Source organism: Argopecten irradians, chromosome 1 (genome assembly GCF_041381155.1).
Source record: "Argopecten irradians isolate NY chromosome 1, Ai_NY, whole genome shotgun sequence".
NCBI classification, from domain to species: Eukaryota; Metazoa; Mollusca; class Bivalvia; order Pectinida; family Pectinidae; genus Argopecten; species Argopecten irradians.
The window spans coordinates 9,428,434-9,450,692 of NC_091134.1; the positions used below are offsets into that span (position 1 = coordinate 9,428,434).

A 22,259-nucleotide genomic window follows, 5' to 3' on the forward strand; every position below is an offset into this window, starting at 1 on the left:
CAAAATGCTATTTTATAACATTCACAACAAATTAAATGAATATAGCTTTTAGCAAAACATTAAAAATCATTATTGAATATTCATCAAAGTCCCAAATCAGAAAGTTTGGAGTATTCCGAAATGTCTGTAACATGTTTGTGAAATAAAGCATTACTTTTCAAAGAGAAACTTTTAATTTGTAAAGAAAATTCTATCAGACTCAAGAAAAAGTCTTTTCAAATCAACGTTTTTAACATTTTATAAAAATGATTTTCACCATAAACAAAAAATTTATTAAAAAGAACGTAATTGATTTTTGATAATTACTTCTAGAATATAACTTCCAAGCTTTAAATGTTTGTTGTAGCTGTAAATGTAAACTGATTCAATAAAATGTATATTACATATGATATCTCATATATAACCAATACATCATAGATATTAATCTCAAAACACAACCAGTACTTTGTCAATAAAGAATAGAACAATATTTGAAGGACAGTCATTAAAACTATATGAATACATAATAAATGTGTACAAGTTTTAGAAAATCTGGAAATAGAATCATGTTTTGATTTTGTATTTTATGCACAGACCATTCCATCATCTTTGGTATTGAGGGGTCACTAACAATCCTTTCAGGAATCATATATAGTGGATAATATGTAAAGGGATTGTGTTGATTGTATATATATGTGACAACAACTTTTGGATATCAAAGGATGATACCTGTAAAACTCAATATTATACCTATGGCGGTGTCTGTGCACAAAACACAAGTTTAAGCATTAATAATAATAATATTTTTCATTGAAAATAGGCAAAGTTATGTTCCTGCATTATTACATTGATTATGTAAATGAACAGAAGATATTGCATTTACCACAGTGAGAAACTCAAATGGACCAGATATTAATATTCAATAATTGTCTTTAAATACCAGTTATTAATAAATGAATAGCCTAAAATGCAAAATTCACGATTCAAACACTTGTGAAATGTGAAACTTATTAATTAAGGTATAATGAGTGATTGTATATGGATGATTTGATATCAATTTATCAAGTTTTCAAAAGTTTCCAGCCAATTAAAACTTAACTGACACCATTCTGCCTTTGTGAATTTGCACTTGCATTACAATTGACTACAAGAGATTTGTTTGTGATAGAAATATCATTAATTTGTGAAGTTCTTGTACACCTGTATTGTTTGCAAATTCATTCATAAATTTACAGGTATGGTATTTTTAATTTGATGAGACACTGTCATAGTAATGAAAATTTGTTTCTTTAGATATAAGACTTATCGAAGAAAGTCACAAATCCTTGTAGACAGATATATAGCACAATTATAATTTGCTGAAATTTAACCTTTTCGTTTTAAGTCAAAACATAATGGACAAAAACAACTACACCACCAATCACTTCTTGCTTACAAAAGCAAATAAACGAAAAAAAAAAAAGCGGAGAAGACTATAACAGTGATATAAAGTTTGTATGCAAGTATAAATATAAATGTACAAAACTTTACAAATAGACAGAGTTATTTTTATGAAGTGTATATATAGTCTGTAGAAAAATATTAAAAGATATAAGAAGGATGAGTTTTTTTTGTACATAAAAAACTGATATGTACTGTACTTATATATAGAACCTTTTTCGTTGTCCGATATGTTATAACTGAATTATTTAAACTTCTCTTTGGCGGCTTGAAAACGAAACAAAGACAGCTGTTCTTGTTCTTACACTGTATTACAAAATAGTTGGCTTTTTATATTGTACAACTTCACATCAACATTTATCAGTATAATTATGAATATACAGAATCATCAACATAAATTTATTTTAATAGAAAATGCCGAATTATACTCAAATGTATAATTATCTATAGTATATAATGCTTGAGTGAGAGTCTCTAAGTGTGGTGTCAAGAGCCAGAGGATGTTCTGGTTGAAATATATAATATCCATCTGTAAATCTTTCTGGACATTTGAAAGGATTATTGCCACCAAGTTACGTTGAAATTCTTACAGTCGTTTAGGAGTAGTAGTCAGTCAATTATTATTATATCTACACAGACAATCTGGATCAAGTATACAGTATATAGACTCTGTTGGGGGTGGGGTGTAGGGGGGGATGAGGGGCGGGGAGGGTAATGTCAATAGTGCTTAAGATTAATGGTGACGGTCCAGCTATTGTAGAAAGTGTGATCAATTATAATAAGAATTTAAAATGCACCATATTCATATATTTCTCCAAAATTGATAACAATTAGGATTGCATTTATACTATATAATTCTTTGAACTTTTAGGTCATCTGGCGCAAAATTGCAACAAATAACAAGATGATGCGACTATTTATGGTTTTATAATATTTTAGTGTGATCTATGATAATATATAGTAAGTGTTAAAAAGTATGGCAATATATGGTGATGTACAATATACTTTAGGCATTACATGGTATGAATGACAGGGCATGAGTATTATGCATACCATTGAAAACAGAAAGAATGGAATATAATCAGGAAAATTGTTTACAAATAAATGGAAACAGCTAGTGCACAACACATCTTTACAAATTGTACAAAAAAACCAAAACAAAAAAACCAAGTACCAACTGTATATGGTTGGTGTATATTGCAGAATCCAGATGTCTGCTAAAACTAGAATGGACATTTGATACAAAAGGCACTCGATCAATCCAGTATTGGACATTAGCCGACAGCCAAAGTTTCAACATTTAAAATCTTACTCACTACTTTCTCAATGTACACAATGATGTTAGTTACAATAACACAAAACTTTTTAACATTTATCAACTTCTTTACAAGTTTGCTTTCCATCAAAATTGTAGCTTCATATTGTGCTGACAGTTCATTTCAGATATATATGTATCACAGAATTTAATGAATCCTTCCTACTACATCTAACAGCAATATTAAGTAACTTCAGAGTCTACCGTATAAAATCAATTTGATCAAAACCATATTTAGTCTACTATATGAATCAGGCTCCAATTTCACGAAACTTTAAAGTTTAAGCTTATATTACTTATGTCAAAAACTTTGACTAAGTCTGTTTTTAACTTAAGCTTGCTTCGAGAAGTTGGGGCCAGATCTACACCACAGCTGAAATGTTCATAATATAATTACCACATTTGAATGGCTCAAAATGAAAAAACTAAAATAGTCAGATTAAACATCAAATTTATTACATTCAAATTCAATATATCAAAAATCAACACTAATCAACACCTTAATGTCTTCCAAATCAAATTGAACTGTTCAGAAAAATGTTCAATTTCAACATTAATTGTTCAGGCACCCTGAATACTCCATATCTAATGATCAGTTACTATTATATACCGTCGTTATATCCACCACTAATTTATTCATCGAAAGAATTTTAAACGATACACTAGTTGACTATGTGGCTTCAAGTTGGGTGTCACTCTCTCTCTCTGTAGTCATCTTAGAAAGTCTTTGCAGACATGTGATTGGTCAGATGTTTTCCTCCTGAACTGCCTTCAATTTCATTATGAGATAGTCAAGGGGTGGATATAATGTCAGTACAAGTAACCCCTAGAGTATCTAGGATTCTGTTCAGAATCAACAGCGAAATGTTCAGAATCAACAATTAATTGTTCTGAACTATAAGAAACAAGAACTATCAACTGAGTATTTGTGACCTTAATTAACGAAAATAACAAAATAGATGTTAAAATATGTTTCAGAATCTACAAGATTCATACAAACAATGGAATATTCCTTCAGATTAATTATTTATTCTGGAAAAGTCCATTATTGATTAAAGGGTGTAATACAATGAATAATCAGGGTGTATGATCATATTAAATTATGTCCAAATTTACTTGTTGTGTCTGGTATTCTTAAAGATGCTCCACTGCTGACAAATGGTAAATTTTCACTATCAAAAACAGGAGGGGACAAATTTTTATCCAGTTATAAAAGTTACATACTTTACACCATTACCACCATTGAAAAGTTTGAGCTCCTAATTTGAATTCAAGATAAAAATATTAAAAATAATTAATTGCATCCCGAAAAATTTCCATGGCACTACATCCTTTATGGAGTAAAGTACTGATTGTGCATGCACCGAAAGCAAAATAAATGATCTCATATTAATTTTTGTATTAATTAGACATAAATATAAACACCATTAAATGCCAATTCTTGTTCAAATGATGAGTATTGTTTTGGCTCTGGCGGCGGTGGAGCATCTTTAAAATATTATTAATTACAAACAAACATATGTATTGAACATGAAACGAGTACACGAGATAAAAAAAATGTACACCACATACATTTTAACTTGTTTCAAAACAAACATACAATGAACATTCAGATGGCACTGCATGATAACATTATTTGAGTGTGTACTGATATCACATGTTAATTTGAAATACAGAAATTATAATACAATGCAGAAATATTACACAAATGTATATATACAGTATTGTAAATTACAACAAAGACTTATAACCATATATAATTCAGCACATTTGTACATTCAACATAAGACAATATCTTTTCAACCAATATTATTGTAGTGTATACAATTCAATTGCATTGACCTTGTCATAGTTTTTAAAAGGGCAAATTAATCTCTATTTTCAAAATTCAAACTGCTTAAGAGAACTAAATAATATCAGACAGAAGCATATTAGCATAAAAAGAAATGTAGTATATAGGAAACATATTTTTTTCTGAAGTATACAACAGATAAGAATATATTAATGGTGTCAAATATAATACTGACTTACCTATTGCACATTGAGAATTTAAATGATAAATTTGACTGCATTAAATAACCTAATAATACAAATTTTTAATGTGTGAAACGATCCTAATAATACAAATTTGTGATGTGTTAAACGATCCTATTTTAACGAGAAGTATTTTTCTCATCCACAAATAAATAACATTAACATGACAAGATAATTCCGGCTAGATTTCTATGGTAAATATAGACATCAGTCAAACAACACAAGCTTTAACAAGAAGGTCAACTGGATCTAAATTAGTAGGTCAGCATGAACATATATTGCCTTTGTGTTAAAAAATTGGTTCTAATTATAAGGAATACATAGATGCAAGATGAAATTTGGGTCAAAGATTCATTTATCATTAATAATGTTGAATGATTTTGTTGACAGTTACGATAGTTCAGAACTTCACAGAACCAATAAATTCATCTGATGACCTTTAGTGAAAGTTAAATTGAGTGATGACTTTGAATGAAGTCCTCCAGTGATGACTTTGAGTGATCAAATTGACCTTGGTATGAGAATGATGACCTTGAATGACGTCCAGTTAAGTGATGACCTTGCCTGATGAAATTCTTTTTGGTTTGGAAATGACCAATCCTGAATAATGTCCTTGAGTGATAAAGCTGATATTTGAATGAGAATGAACGACCTTGAGAAATGTCCTTGAGTGACAACTTTGATTGATGACTTTGAGAGAAGGTTCAAGTGAGGACGTTGAACGACCTTGAGTAATAATGAGAGTTTACATAATGATGTTGAAGGTTAGTGTTGAATACGCATTGTTGAGTATATATATATGTACCTATGAACTAGTTAATGATATGGGACTGAACAACAGTACTGTACTTCTGAGTATCTTAATTCCTTTTCTTCTGTCGAGTAGGTGAGTGGCCAGCTCTCTGCCACACCTCAGATTGTGAAACGCTCCGTACAAGGATCATGAATATAAATATTGGAAACAAAAACGGCAAGAAAAATATTGATTTCGGGTCATCTGAAATAGAGAGAAAAACAATTTAAAATATGAACAAAAGCATGAAATAGTTCAGTTCAAAATAATCTCTGCACTAAAATTTGATTTCCTTAAAAAAGAGTTTCTTTACAGTAATATTTGATATGCTCTGATTTTCCTCTAGTCTTATTGGGTATAATGCATGGTCACAAGAGGTTAAATATGAAAACTATCGACTCAGTGTTACCATATTTAAAAACAGTGACTCAATAATCCTTCTGTGACGTCATTACCAAAATGTCGAGTTATTCAAGGTGACGTCCTATAACCATCATTCTTCTTGTAAATAACATATATACATTGGATAATTCTTTTGACATTTGTAACAGGAACTACATATATGTATCAAATATGAAAATTAAGGAACTTTCATTCGTTATATATGGTGTTATACCGCCATGGTAAAATCTAAAATAATGACCACTTGTAATGCCCTTGGTCGTTATTGAATTCTAGTCTACCAAGGTAGTATAATACCATATGGACCTCAACATAATTGATATATGTCTACCATATAATGATATATAACGATATCATATGTATTGTGTTTTAATTTATTGTTACAAGCATTGTTTATAAATATACAGAGAAAGATATGGGGCCATGAAGTAATCCAAACTGGATGTGCAGACAAACTATATTATCAAAAATCATAGTCAAGGTAGTCTGCCCATTCATCAAGACACACATTAAACAAACAGGATACATACACACACAAATAAATATACTGAAAACATTTTGGTGTACTTACTGAGGTTAACAGCACCTAAAGCAGGGAGATTTTGTAAATAGTTTGGAGGATCTACATTGTCTCCATCAACATTGGGACTCTCTTGCTCAGTAGCCACAGTGACCGGGATTATCTCCCCTTTATCCACCTCTTCATTCAGAGATGTGTTTTTAGAAGTAATGTCCATGGAAGTATCACAGATGTTTAGCTTGAGTTTATCCTTTGCCTTACATAACAGTTCTCGCGTTGGACTTTCTTTCTTTTTCGCCTTAAATAAATGAGCATATTTTCTTCGTTCGGCTTCTTGCATAGCATGAATACGAATTTGTGACATCCGTTCCTCCATTTTCTCTAAACGTCTATTTTGTTCATTCTGTAACTTTGTTAATGCTGGATGATCATCAACATTTAGCCTTTCATAGCTGAATGAGTCTTTCATGTGATTCAACTCCTTTGTGACGTTATTGTTTCGATTTAATGACATGGTTTTTTGTTTGAAGTCTGGACCTAACAAAGAATCGCGTGAGTGGTAGCCACTACTGAGAGAGAGTCGCTCTATGTCAGCTGACATACGATTTAACTTCATCAGATGAACGGCGTCCACATCTCCACCTGAAGTCAGTGTACTGCTCTGAGAGCTGCTGTAATTTATATCGCCAACTTTTTTGGTTTTTTTCTTTTTGGACTGTACATGTCCCATTTTGGTTTCTGAAAATATAAATCATATTTATATTAATAAGTTGTATAATAATATAGGACATGTTTACAAATATATGTGTTCATGATTTTTTTTTTCCAATTAGTGTTGTAAAATTTAACTTTAGAATTTAAGAATTACCCCCAGAGTATTGTGTCTGATAAAATATATTTAAGGTTATAGATTTACAGTAGTATGTCATGTCTAATTACGACTACAGCCTAATTATACAACACTTTCTTTATTTATCTGAAATAATTAAAACCTGTATAATATGGAACTTAATTGTCTTTACTGGCCAAATAATCTGGGCCTGGTGATATTTGGTTCATCCAATATTTTACACTGAGTGTACTGATGGAAATTATTCTATATCAGAACCAAGTTAAATCACATGTATAAATACTTTATTTATCATATTTACACTGGGTATATCATAAAATTCTATGAAAATAATTTATGTAGCAAACTAGCAAAGGATCAGAAATATCTATCACTGCGGGTATACATAAATATAACCATTGAATCAATCTGTCCCTAATTACAGCAATTGCAAGCTACCAGTATATATAATACCTGTATACTTACAAAATCAAATGTACAAACCTCACTAACAGTTGTAGCTCATGTAGAAGAACAACAAAATGTTAAAAAGTGCTCTATGAATACATCCACATTGTACCAGAGACATAACTTGAGGGTGAATCCAATGCACTAACTACGTGAGTCTGTTCATTCATTAGACGTACAGGAAATACCTACTTCATGACATCAAGCAAAATGTACATGTGGCGCCATTGTTATAAGTGCTCAGACAAAATCCATTGTTCTCTATTTGACAGACTAGAGACCAATACATGTGATCTTTACACTCTCAAATGGCTTCACTGTTTTACTCTTTTTCTGTTCAATTGGTTTCTTACTTGAACATAAGGTGTGAAACAAATAAAGGGAGATAACTCTTGCATTATAATAGTTCAACTGAAAGCTTCCTGAATACCTGATGTACCATATGTTGTTGTATAACTCAAAACTTTATACACTGTACATATGGATCTGAGCTGCATACAAATATTGTCATTATCTAACAGGTATGATTTATAACAAATTTTGTGTACATCCAATTTGGCACAATGTGGTCTAATGATACATGTACTTACTCCTTATATCTTAATTCTGAGTCCACAAAAACATCTTGGTTTGGTGTCCATCTGAAAATATCCAAATAAAGTAATATTGAGTGTCATTAAAATCTGTTATAAAACCCTGTCATTGTACACCAATGAAACACATTGCATTCTATATCACTAATAATCTATAAGAGTTACTTCCCTTTGTTTTAATCATGGTGATATTAAAATACTCGATATAGTAAAAAAGGTTGATCTATCATCACCTCCTTAGAATATTTGGATGTGTCTGACAGGCTTATAATTATGTAAAATATACAGAGGCACTCAGAGTTAATTACTACTGGGATAGCGAAAAAATGATATGTGAAAAATTTACTTGCAGAAATCATTAAAGGCCATTCAATTTGATTGGACAATGATAAAAATTGAGTCATCCAAGTATCTAAGTAAGTTTAAATGGCTAGTTGGGAATAAAATGTTATTAAACCTACAAACTATATGTTTTTGGTGACAGGCTAGTACTGTTAAAATGTAAGTGTATACACTTCTCCAACAATTCTAATGTGTGTGTAGACATAAACAAGATATGTACAGGATAGGTAGTGAGTCAGACATTGGGATGGGATCCAAACAACTACAAACTTGAGAATCTTATAAATGTATTAATTAGTGTAGCCAATATGTCAGTGACATCATCCTCAATATCCCTTGGCTGCCTCCCAAGGTTAACACTGATGTATGAGGAAAAGGAGATAACTTATAACTATAGAGTTCACCAACTTGTGTGGCACTTCCAGGATAGAATGGTATACTGTACTACTACTATTGATATTCTTGAGATTCAAATTTTTTCACTGCTTGAACATAAATTCAAACAGTTCTTCATTAAATGTATGAAATATTACATAGATATACAAGATCAATTGTCAGTAATCATTAGCTCCTTTGATCACTAATTCATGTGTTCAGGAATATTTAAACAAGAGGCCCATAGGGCCTGTATCGCTCACCTGGTTTGTAATGCCAAGTAATGTTCTAGATACAGGTTCATTGTTTCTTTTCTGAAGGAATTTGAATATTTACCTCTAATTCCCCTATTGGGCCCCACCCCTCCTGCCCCAAGGGGATCAGAGCCAAAATCTATGCAAGTTCTGTTCCCCTTCTCCCAAGGATGTTTGAGGCAAAATTTGGTCACAATCCATGCCGAACTCTATGACTAGTAGCGATTTATAGGATTTGCCTCTATTTCCCCTTATTGGCCCTGCCCCTCCTGCCCCCGGGGGGTCAGAGCCAAAATCTATGCAAGTTCTGTTCCCCTTCTCCCAAGGATGTTTGTGGCAAAATTTGGTCACAATCCATGCCAAACTCTATGACGAGTTACGATTTAAAGGAAACGTTGAAGGACAGACGGACGGACGACGGACGAAGGACGCTGCGCCATGACATAAGCTCACTGGCCCTTTGGGCCAGATGACTAAAAATAACAAAGACATGAAAAATATCAAACATATATGAATATAACGTGTTTTGCAGTACATCATTTTAAGAGAAGTTGTAGTAAATTAGACTTAATTTTGTAACAAAACAATTTTGTCTTTAGAAATGACTGTATGACATAAAATAAAATATTAATTTTGGCCTCAATGGCTTCCACTATCTCTTAAAAAGTCAGGTTTTACAACAGGCCAAGATACAATGAGTTACATATATGTATCTGCCCTTATGGGTAGGTCATGATAATGTGACCTTATCTGTTTTGCCGGAGCAACAACATACTTTTCAGAGAAAACAATGTGAATTTCATTCACAAATGAATTGTGTCACAAATGATATCACAATGAATATACCTACATATAAGGGAACAACTACGTAATATACAAAGATGGAATATGGTACATGGCAGGACCGGACTTGATGGCCTTTGTTATATCACAGGTGTTCGTTTCTAATATAAACATAAGTATAATACTGGGTCAAGGTCTATAACTCGGCCGGCCATATAACAGTACCCAATTTCAGAAAAAGTATGATTATTAACCAACCGTATAGGATATGATAATAGGAATACTCTCAATCGACAGCCAGATAATTTATCTTTAATTTGGTATATGATACAATATATATCATGCCGTATAAATGTCACTAGGTATCCAGAAACATCGGAAAACAGCCAGATTTCAACTGGTCGGACACTGTGGTGTCCTCCGATAAACACGCCAGGACTCTAATGCGTAGCTCAAAAACCACTGCATGTCAACACTTCAGCGTCATAAGAATGAAAGTTTGGTAGAAAACAAACTTACCGGTTAGTAAATCCATGGATAAATACCATCCATTTGCCTAACGTAGCCCTTTGAAATTTCCGATTGAAAAATTTATGTCTCTAGCCGCCATGTAAGTATGTGTGCAGTAGATTTGTTTTGTCGGCGTTGATTGGCTCTCGAAAATTAATTGACCAATCAACGCCGAGAAAACAAATGTAATACACACATATCAACATGGCGTCTAGAGACACACATTTTTTTCAATCGGAAATTTCAAAAGGCTGTATTGAGCAAATGGATGGTATATAGATAAACACTAACATACCGGTAAGTTTGTTTTTTACCAAACTTTAATTCCTATGAAGCTGAAATGTTGACATGCAGTGGTTTTTGAGCTACCCATTAGAGCCCTGGCGTGTTTATCGGAGGACACCACAGTGTCCGACCAGTTGAAATCTGGCTGTTTTCCGATGTTTCTGGATACCTAGTGACATTTATACGGCGTGATTTATATTGTATCATATACCAAATTAAAGATAAATTATCTGGCTGTCGATTGAGAGTATTCCTATTATCATATTCTATACGGTTGGATAATAATCATACTTTTTCTGAAATTGGGTAGTGTTATATGGCCGGCCGAGTTATAGACCTTGACCCAGTATTATACTTATACTTATATTAGAAACGAGCACCTGTGGTTTTATCAATATTATTCCTCCTACCTTTCATGTCAAGAGCATAAGAATTATTCAGTGCTCTTTTTTTATCTACATGTATCTAAAGAGTTTAATTGTTGACTATAAGCTATGAAATCAAATCTAAATGACCTGCTTTGAAGATTTCCAAGCTACAGATATACATGTATACATATTGTTAGTTGGACTGGAAAATCTTTGAGGATCATTGATTCTCAGATTATTTTGTGACATATTACAAGGGCTATTGATTTGAAATTCCATTAATCAATTTTTCTTAGCTTGCATGTCTTTGAATATTGAACATTGATCTATATCAGGTACCAACCATTATATAAAATTAACCCTCAATCATTGGTATAGGTTTCTGCTACAAATATTATAGCTATATGTACGAACATCTATTAACTGAATCAGACATCACATATTCTTTGAAATCTTCACAGTAACATAATTAAATATTGTAATTAATTTTCAGTATTACACAATTTCTATTATCTTTTGTCTTCACATGAGGTATGGGAGTCTGAAACCAGCATGATAAATCATTGTGAAATTTTTTTTGAACTCATTATTTAGGATAATTTTTTTTATTTGAAATAGAAATTGATATCTTCACAGTTTGTAATCTGATTTGAAATATTCTGCACATAATGAATAACACTGTAAATTAAATTCCATTACCGATGCAACCCAAAATAGCCTTGTATACAGTAACAATGAGTTGTACCTAAACATGTAAAGCTCATGAAGTTTTCTCTACCTGAACATATTGGCTGTACTCTCATATAAAATATCCATTCACACCTTCAACAGGCTTCATTACTGCATATAACACATTGTGTAGAGTCTACCAACCACAAATACCTCTCTAGAGATCCACAAGTCAATACACAATGGCAATAAATAAATGTATTTTCCTAGCATGAGTCTGTACAATATTACCCAAAGCTCATAATGTTAGCGAGTTTGCAATGTGAAAAATTTATGATCAATATCTTATGACGTCAACACGATGGTTTAACCGTAAAATTATGACAAATGTGGAATTAAGAGCCTGTGGGAGCTGTAACTCGACAGACAATACATCACTCCCATTTCACAGGTTTTGTTTTGTTTACAAGGGAGGTAACTCTGATACCACAGAATCTATATATATTGTACAGTAGCTGCTATATAGTTACAGCTTTGTCATTACTTCAACAAAAGAACATGTAGAATCAAAAATTTGTGAATGATTGCATTCTTAATATAATGACAGCATTTACTCCATCTATAGATCGATCAACAGCGACAATAGGACATACATACTTTAAAGATGGCTCCACCTCCGACAGAGCATAAATGATATTCATCAATTGATCATAAATTGGTGTTTAATTGTGTATGTATATGTCTAATTAACACAAAAAATAATATAAAATAATTCATTATGCCTTTGGTGCATGAGCACTGAGTACTTCATTCCATATAGGATATAATGCCACGGAATTTTTTCGGGATGCGATTAAATATTTTTTTTATATTTTTAACTTGAAATAAAATTAGAAGCTCAAACTTTGCAATGGTGGTAATGGTGTAAAGTAAGTAACTTTTGTGACTGAAGAAAAATACTAAATCGTCTGCTCCTGTTTTTGATAGCGAAAAATTACCATTTGTCAGCGGTGGAGCATCTTTAACATTATATAATACCATATATTCCACCCAATAAGCACCCATGTCCTTATAAGCTTTTTGAGGCCTTGATTTCAATTGCCCACGCATAAACAAAGACCAAAACTACACAAAACTGTGTAGATTTGCAATAATATTGTCTTATCAGCATCTTTTTATTATGGTTTTTATCAAATACTTAAACGCACACTTGGGTACTTATTAGATTGAATAAGGTATACAGAAGAGAAGATCTGGAGAATAAGGTATACAGAAGAGAAGATCTGGAGAATAAGGTATACAGAAGAGAAGATCTGGAGAATAAGGTATACAGAAGAGAAGATCTGGAGAATAAGGTATACAGAAGAGAAGATCTGGAGAATAAGGTATACAGAAGAGAAGATCTGGAGAATAAGGTATACAGAAGAGAAGATCTGGAGAATAAGGTATACAGAAGAGAAGATCTGGAGAATAAGGTATACAGAGGAGAAGATCTGGAGAATAAGGTATACAGAAGAGAAGATCTGGAGAATAAGGTATACAGAAGAGAAGATCTGGAGAATAAGGTATACAGAAGAGAAGATCTGGAGACCATGCAGTCTCTAAACCAGGAAAAAATCAAAAATTAAAATCAAGCTGAGACATTTTTATCACAATTAAACCTTAGTTCGAATGGTCAGTCTATGAGATAGGATCTTTTTTCAAGGACGAAGACTGTGAAGTTCTGTGTGTACAATGTTGCCTCAATGTTCTCAGGGCTACCTTGTGTTTCATCATATTGTATGATTATACGTTAAAGAGCAAAGTTCAATATCTCAGCTGTGACTAGCACAAATAAATACATCGGTCCCACTCTGACATTTGATAAACACATATAATGATATACCTCTGAAAACATACCATGACTAACAGCTTTTGAGCATCCAGATAAATGTGTACTAGCTATCTTTAAAATCATACATTTGTGTATTTAAATAAATGTATAATATCTTTAAATTATATATTTTTGCAAATTTAACTGTAATTATAAAGGACATATTTCATTTTCTAGATGTTTTTTTTTTCATTACAAAAGTATATATTTAAAAAGATCATGAGAAAAAGATCCTACTATTAAGCAATATAATCGGAATAAGTAGTAATTGATATCATAAGAAGAAAGTTTTATTTATATTTCAAAGAAACCAACATAACACATGTGCATGCATGTACAAATTTTGTACATCAATCTCTATCTCAATCAAGCCCTAAGAGTTCGAATCCCATGTGGAGCAGTTGCCGGGTACTGATCGCTGGTCTGTGGTTTTTCTCCGGGTATTCTGGCTTTCCTCCACGAACAAACCTGGCACTGCATCCTTACATGCATGACCCTGGCTGTTAATAGGACGTTAAAGTGAATAGTCGGGCAAAAAAAGCAGTCTTAAAGCGTTCATTAAACTTCCAAAAGTCCTTACATATATCAAAATGACAGTTAAGTTTTGCTTAATATTGTCCGGTTTTGACTGTTGAAATTATGGAAAAGTCGCATGTAAATTTAGCAGAGTTCTAAGAATAAATTCTAACAATGCTTTGAAAATGAGGCTATGTGAAAATGTCAACATAGACATAGCCAGCTGGGAGGACGTTTTAGTATTCCTATAATATAAATCAATTTTTTTTTTTCACATTCAGAGCGATTTTGATGTGTCAAACATTTTATTTATTCTTTATTTCATAAGAAATTATACTGGATATCTTAAAGTTATATGTGCCTTAACTGGCCGAAAATTTGGACATGTTATTTTTTCTTCAATTATCTATTTAAAACCATAAGTATTAATGAATAAAGCTGTGAAAATCATTCAAATGGACAGATAAACATATATAATGCCTTATAAACTTTAGTTGGAACACATAGGTTATATATGCACTGTGAAATTCTTGTTTTTTACGCCTTATACAGGTTTAGATGGAGACATACCTTCAGAAATCACTTTACAATTACTAAAAATACTGTAAAAATGTGCAATGATATTGTGGACAACAATATGGCTTCATGGTCTGACCGTATGAACTGATTTCACTACACTGAAGATATTAATATAATGATTTTTGGCAGTACTGCCAAAAATCATTTTCAGCTCTCTTTTGTACTTGTAAAACTAAAACCTATACATTGAAAGTATTGTAATTCTCAAAATGTTGGTAATGGATTAAATTGTCTGATTTAAATTTCAAAATAAGGGGAGATAATCCTATACAAGATTTTAGCTTAAGGACTACATAAGTATTCAAACTCCTTTGGCATACAAAATATCATTACAATACAAACTTTTAATATTTTTTTTATTGTCTCTTAAATATGGCGAACATTTGTGGTATTTCTAAGAATCTATGATATGCGTCTGGTTATTCAGGATAAACACCCACCCAGGGAAATAATATTATGAAGGAATATTCAGAAAAAGGTCCTTGAACATTTTATTAATACAATGTATATTGACTCACTTTTAATAAGCTCACATGCATTTGTAATTATTTAGCTTAGTTTCACCTTAATATGATCACCTTTAACTTAACCCAATCTATATAGACTCTCATTACTAAACCCTATTGGAGATATGATCACCTAAAGTTTTCTCTATCTGTGTGGACTTAACTTATCTCTATCTGAGACTTGAATCTTCTAACTATGTATATATGTGACTCATCTTAACTTAATGTGATCACTTAAGTAACTCTAGGGATACACCTTATTTTATATCTGTTATACTATAAACATCCTTAAAATCTAGACTCTCACTTAAGATTTCATCAGTGCTATCAAATCTCAGACAGGTTCCAAACTAAAAAACTACATAATATATATAGATCTAGTCAACCTAATTACACAGCAACATTAACTGAAACCATGTACATCTATAAACCTCAGATCAGGGACACTACATTTAATTGGAGACTCACCTTAAGCTTCCTGCTACTTCCCCTGAAACTATTCCATTGCTTTAGTTTTTACCATTATAGGCTAGAGTGTTGCTATTCCTAGTCAGAATCACACTGCACCCAACTACGCAATACCTTAAAATAAATACACCCCCTATGTATGTGCTCGCTTGGGCTGGTAGCCCAGAATTGGTACACATAGTTGTGAATGAAATTCTGGTAAGTGTGTAGTGTGCCTCCCGCCCACCTCAACCAAAATGCGAAGCACGCACACTCAAACACGCACACTCAAACACGCACTCGACCGGGAGAGTGATGTACATAACAACCTGTTTACTTCATCAATGATACATGTATCTATATTACTGTCATATTAAAAGATTTCTGCTCCTCACTACAAAGATATTAGGTGAAAAGAAGAATTTTTCAACATATTACATAATTCACACAACTATATTTTTGTATGAAATTTACCATACTTTTAGAAATTGCATGTTTTGTAAAATGCACTTATGATTGACATGAAGCTTTGGATACATAAGAAATAATCAGATTAAATTAATGATTAATTACAGCAAGATTTTAAAATTGACTATCCTTTTAAAACCATGAGGAAATGGCCATACATTTAACTTCATATCATGTATCACATTCATAGTGTCCAAACAAGAACAAATGTTCCTTCAACAAAAGTTAACAAATTAATAAAGCGTTTAGGTGTAGCTTTAGTATTATAACATAAAACTGTATGTACCTTTTGTATGTACATTGTACATGTGAAAGATAAAAACATGATCCAAGAGCCTAGATTTTCTGCCAATCAAATGTCTCAAACATGATCCATGTTTATGCTTATCGGTATCATTTTATTTCTGGAATAAAAGCTCATCAAATTTACCATAACTATGATTAGCTCCCCTGTCTTATACCAAATGTTATCAGTTAAATTATAGCATTGCAAACATTAAGCAGAAAGTTCACTCCTTTTCATTTTCTCTATTGAATGAAATTGATTCTTTTGTACATTACCGGTACCATACATGTTCATGGCCATCATAAACTATCACTATATTGGTAATTAAATGATTTTTTTAGATTATCTCCCCTTTCTTTCAGAAGTGCCAATCTCTGTCTATATATCTATAAGAGCTCTATGCTTGGGGATTATGTATGTGGTAGGCATAAGCATTCATTGTCCACAAATGTTTGAAGTATGCATAATCCATTATAAGATTTTGTATTTAAAGAAGTAATGAATACATATGGTAAAGCAATTGGAACTCCTTTTTTTCCATTGATTCACATTTGTAACAGGAGGGGTGTACTTATGTACATGTGTGCACCCTCTCCATATGTGTAGTATTGTCCTGTGTCACTGAGATTCGAACCCAGGACCTCCAAATACTAGCCAAATGCTCTATCGACTGATCACGAGAAACCAGCTGGTCATCACGCATGCTGGATATTGTATCATCCTTTAAGAACTTCAATATCTTAATCTGTATATATGATATGGTTAGCTTGGCTTGATGGTAGTGTATCTCAACAGTGCAATGCAGATATAATTCTGTAATTTTGAATAGACTGGTGTTCATTTACTGTTATATAAATGGCTTTGTAAATAATTAATACAACAACTTGTGAATGGAAAAGACCCGCACCATCATTATGAGCAGAATTTGCTGAATTCTATATGTACATTATACACTGGTATGTATATGAGAAAAGAATTTCCCAGTAGGAGGGACAACAGAAATTCATGTTTCATTGGCAACTCGATCCAGGAGTACACACACACACACACACATATAATGTTAAAACTTCATGACTCAACAATAATGATATAACCAGTAAACCACACACCGATTGAAGAGAACAGGATTTGGTTTAACTTATGCAGCAAGGGTCATTAAGGATGTGTCATGTTTAGCAGTTAGAGAAAGTCGGAGTACCCGGAGAGAAACCACTGAGCAGCAGTCAGTCCCTGGCAACTGTCACACAGTGGACAGCTTGATGTAATGTCAGGATATCTTCACCACTCATGATCAGTCAATGTGGTGGTCGGCCCTAAGAGAATATGATTCTGGGATCATATGCATGAGAACAATCAACAACACAAACAATTTCAATAATTAACAAACGTTACTAGAGAACTTTGGTGAGTTGACTGACACATCTAAACTGCACTCTTCTCTATAAATAAAGAATTGTTCGTTTCTATCATTATCAACATACTGTTCCAGGTTGCATGTAAACTCAATCTTTAAAACTAAAGATTGAAACTTAATCTATCCAACAGCATCTATATTTAAAGGTTCCAACACATTCCTGAGACACTTTCTGATGGAATAGCGGTAATGGAGCATTTGGAACTGAGATTTTCATCTAGGCATGTTGTTCCAATAAAATATTTTTACATAGATCATTTAATTTCCTGAACTCCATGATGTTCAACTTACTTAAAGCTTGGGTGTTGTTTTCATAGATGTAAATCAAAATGAAGGAAAATAAAATTACATGTACACTTTTGGATGTGAAATAATGCATAACGTATAACCAGTGCTTACATATATCATCTTAAAATACCACCAGTGCACTGTCAGGTTCAATGATATTAATGTTCAGTACCAGCTTTTAGCTTCTTCATCCAATCCAAAAAGATGGTATGAGATTATGTCTTTTAGTAGATATGTTTGTGTTTATAACAATATAATCCTGTCTCAACAGCTTGGCATGTTGTGCATCATACTGAGAATGCCAAGAAAAACCTGAGTTTGCCACAAGACAAAGAAAATAAAATCAAAATCTTTAACATTATATATATTATATATATCCAGACCAAATCATTGTCATAACATTACTTAACCTTGAATCCAGGTGCTAAGCTATTTATAGTCGGATCCTGATGCCTAAATCTTTCTAACTTTGCTCAGCATCAAATTGCCAACAAACCTCGCCTTCAAAGTTACTCCCATCTTGATAAGCTATTTTGAGAGTGAATATCACATTTTAATCTTCTCTCATTCTATATGGAGAGCAGCCAACAAGAGAGTTCTCTATTGCATCACTAGAGTTCACAAATATTGGCAATAGCTTAATATTCATATGTTGTTGCAGTCAATTAGGTTTATTTAAATCAAAAATCCAAGAGGAAGTTGAGAGTTATAGGTTTTTTGGAAATATGTATATTTTCTCAGTACTATGCCAGTTTTTGTATGGGGAAAACTGATCAGCTTTAATAAGCTGGAAACCTAATATCTCAGACCAGTATCTGAACAAAATGATGAGAACTAAATTTTAAAGCTCAATACTGTATTCAACCCAATAAGCAACCCGTTCGAATTCAGATTTCTAAACTTATATCTAGAATTAACTTTATGCAGACTGATAATGTGAAGATCAATCTTGTTTCTTTTGCAAATTAATTTATTCCTTAGTTTAATTGGTGCACTAATTCTGTCAAAAGGTATATTCCAATTTTGGTTCAATTTTCAAATGCGTCCTTACGTTTTTTCAATTATTTTAGTGCCCTGGGTGCTTATGGTGTCAATTATGGTAATCTTTTTACAAAAGCATTCTGTAATGTATCTCACTATGTATGAAACATTGGAACTAGACTAAATTTATTTATACAGTACCTTTAGTAAATACACAAACAAATGCAAATTGTCTCGATCGATCAACACTAATTTATCTCTCACTTTGGTTCCTAAAATCAATTGTTCGTGGAAATGTGATGCTTGCAAACTTAATTCTTCAACGTTTAATTTCACTCATGCAGGTACCTCATTCTGCTATCCTATCAGAAATTATAATTAAGTTACAGGAAAATTTTCTTACAATTACAGTTTGGAATTAAAGTACAAAAAACATACTACAAAGTTCTAGGAATCCAAATTAATATTATTTCCATCTGTCGTGCATTTAAAGAGACACCATCAAAAAACAATACGAGTTAGCTGCAGAATACATTAAAAGATTTAAAACTCATTTCAACATCATGAAGTTCACAATTTGAAACATTAAAAGCAGTACCAGTAAATCTATTTTCAGCTTGCAACATCACAGGCTTTAAACCAGCTATATATCAATCTTTAACCAGCTTCAATCAGATATCTTCTTTATCACACTCGTCACATTTTCCAATGGTAAAATGTCATTGTTAAATGGCTTCCACTAGCTATCTGTCGCCGAAACTAAGGACCTTGTGCTTAATTCTGAATAATACACTAAAAAGAAATGCGGCCCTATTTGGATTCACATGGAAACTTAATTAGTGTTATCTGAATTCACCCAACCAAAATTATGACTCTATAGATCTAGCTCCTAGCTATGGCCCCAGCTAGCTATGCCAACTAAAATGATGTACATGATTGGAAAAAAAGTAAGACTTTGATATTTATTCTTTAATAAGATTTCAATTTTTTACATAAATTTCCATATTGCAGAGATGTACTTTTAAAATGTTTAATTTTGTGATAGACTAATGATCACCAGGTGCTGGATGTTCAAAGCATGATTAGCTTAATCACATATGATTAGTGAAATTTTTATTTCTCATTTACTTCAAAATGCAAAGATTTTTTCACTAAATTCACTATGTAAGTGAATTAAGAAAGAAGTTCTTAAGATTCTTATAAAATTTTGTAAAATTTGTAATAACAGAAATGATTTTATCTTGATTTGAAAACTGTCGTTAAACTGTGATAAGCCTTATTATTTTTGAACAACTAGGCCCTGACCTTTAAATTTTCGAAAGAAATGTTCAACAATTGAACTGCAATTTTGGGTTATCTGCCCTTAGTTGCTTTATTTTACATTTTGTACATCAATAATTTCATTAAACATATAAGTTTAATTAATATTACATATGTAAGTAACAGCACGATGCAATAACTATATGTAGCCTATTGCTCATTTGTACCTATAATGGTAATACAGTAGTCCTTAAATTAATTGTTTGGCCTATATTATATAAAATCACAGACATTAGCTATATAAGAAGTGTTGCCATGCATACACATATATACAATGTATATAATAATATATAGTTCGATATTTTGATATATCCAATGCAATTTTAGAGAACTTCAGCAAATAAATCTATAGTTAATTGTATACATGTGCATGTATGTTAGGTATAGGTGTACACATACATGTACATACATGAGAGTATTGCCAGGACATCCAGCAGGCGACTGAACCTTGCAATAGACTATTAGCAGATTCAAAAGTCAAAATCATCATTTCTAATTGTAAGAATTAAATCTGAATAATCGAAACCAGAAAGTATGACAAATAAACATGTGCTTCAAACCTACAATTCAATATACTCTAAGGTGTCTATCGGATGCTGTGCAGCAAAGATACCATGTACACTATAAAATACGTACATTTTTATATCAAGGTCAGTTCTCCCTGTCTAAATTAGGCCATAGACATGCATGTTTATACTGTATCTGACATGTTGTGTCATTCTTACCTAGCAAACGATGTCATGGAGCAGAGATTATCCACCATACGCTGTACCATCAGCTTTATGGCCTTATAATAGGTGTTTTAATCCACGACAGTTCAAATTCCACAAGTACATTCGAACTACATCTCGACAATTCTCTTTGTTATTGAAACATAAACACAAGACTGGGACTAGTACTACTACGTGTATGGAGAATGAATGAGTCATGCCTAGTGTGCTTACAGCTATTGAAGAAGGCCAGATACTCGGTGAGCCGAGAGTGGTGAATCATCTCTTCGTTATATGAATCCCCATATACCATAAGGCCGTGTTTACGAGACATTCTACGTACAAGCTACAAATATCTCACCTTTTCCATCAATACGTAGGCACTGTGAATTTCTTTGACATCTTTCATTAAGTATTTTGCCACATAGCATCTTTTTCAAACTTCACAAGGTTCGCTGAAGCACTTCTCGCATCCAATGACGCCATTTTGGAAAATGTGTTTTGCAGAGAGTGACGTCACTTCGCGCGTAATTGGGGAATCTGATAGGCTCATTCAGCATCTGTAACATTTTTCAGGGAAACTGTTCTGTTAAAGAAGGATATCGCGATGAGCAAAGGAATTTAGCACAATTATTTTTACTGATAAATTTTATCTAAGGGGATGCATAATCGACGTGTACAATTGATTGATTTGATCAGGGAATAACAATGTAATGTATAATGTATATAATAATAATTATATATAGGACCTATATACTAACTATGTACGTCGCTGGATCTAATCATAAACTGCTGCATACGGTTCTTGTCAGTTCTTGTGTAATTTTGAATCTCAGATATATGTATGGACTTGTGGCCTATATAGTGAGGGTGCCTATATTATTTATTAATTATTTTTTTAAATGTACATGT

At 32.4% G+C, this 22,259-nt stretch overlaps 1 protein-coding gene across 7 annotated transcripts; it reads right to left on the reverse strand.

Annotated features, from left to right (window-relative positions):
- Nucleotides 1-4,892: 4,892 nt before the first annotated feature.
- LOC138316836 (uncharacterized) lies at nucleotides 4,893-21,849 on the reverse strand. 7 transcript variants are annotated; one of them, XM_069258500.1, is made up of 4 exons: nucleotides 21,709-21,849; nucleotides 8,371-8,421; nucleotides 6,535-7,221; nucleotides 4,893-5,765 (listed from the first exon to the last, which is right to left on the reverse strand). In XM_069258500.1, exons 3-4 carry the CDS (start codon nucleotides 7,211-7,213, stop codon nucleotides 5,629-5,631), a joined length of 816 nt encoding a protein of 271 aa, XP_069114601.1. In that variant the 5' UTR covers nucleotides 7,214-7,221; nucleotides 8,371-8,421; nucleotides 21,709-21,849; the 3' UTR covers nucleotides 4,893-5,628. The 7 variants fall into 7 exon arrangements, with proteins under 7 accessions (XP_069114601.1, XP_069114603.1, XP_069114610.1 ...); XM_069258502.1 differs by lacking the exon at nucleotides 21,709-21,849 and adding an exon at nucleotides 21,363-21,571; XM_069258509.1 differs by lacking the exon at nucleotides 21,709-21,849 and adding an exon at nucleotides 15,902-16,015.
- Between the last annotated feature and the right edge of the window lie 410 nt (nucleotides 21,850-22,259).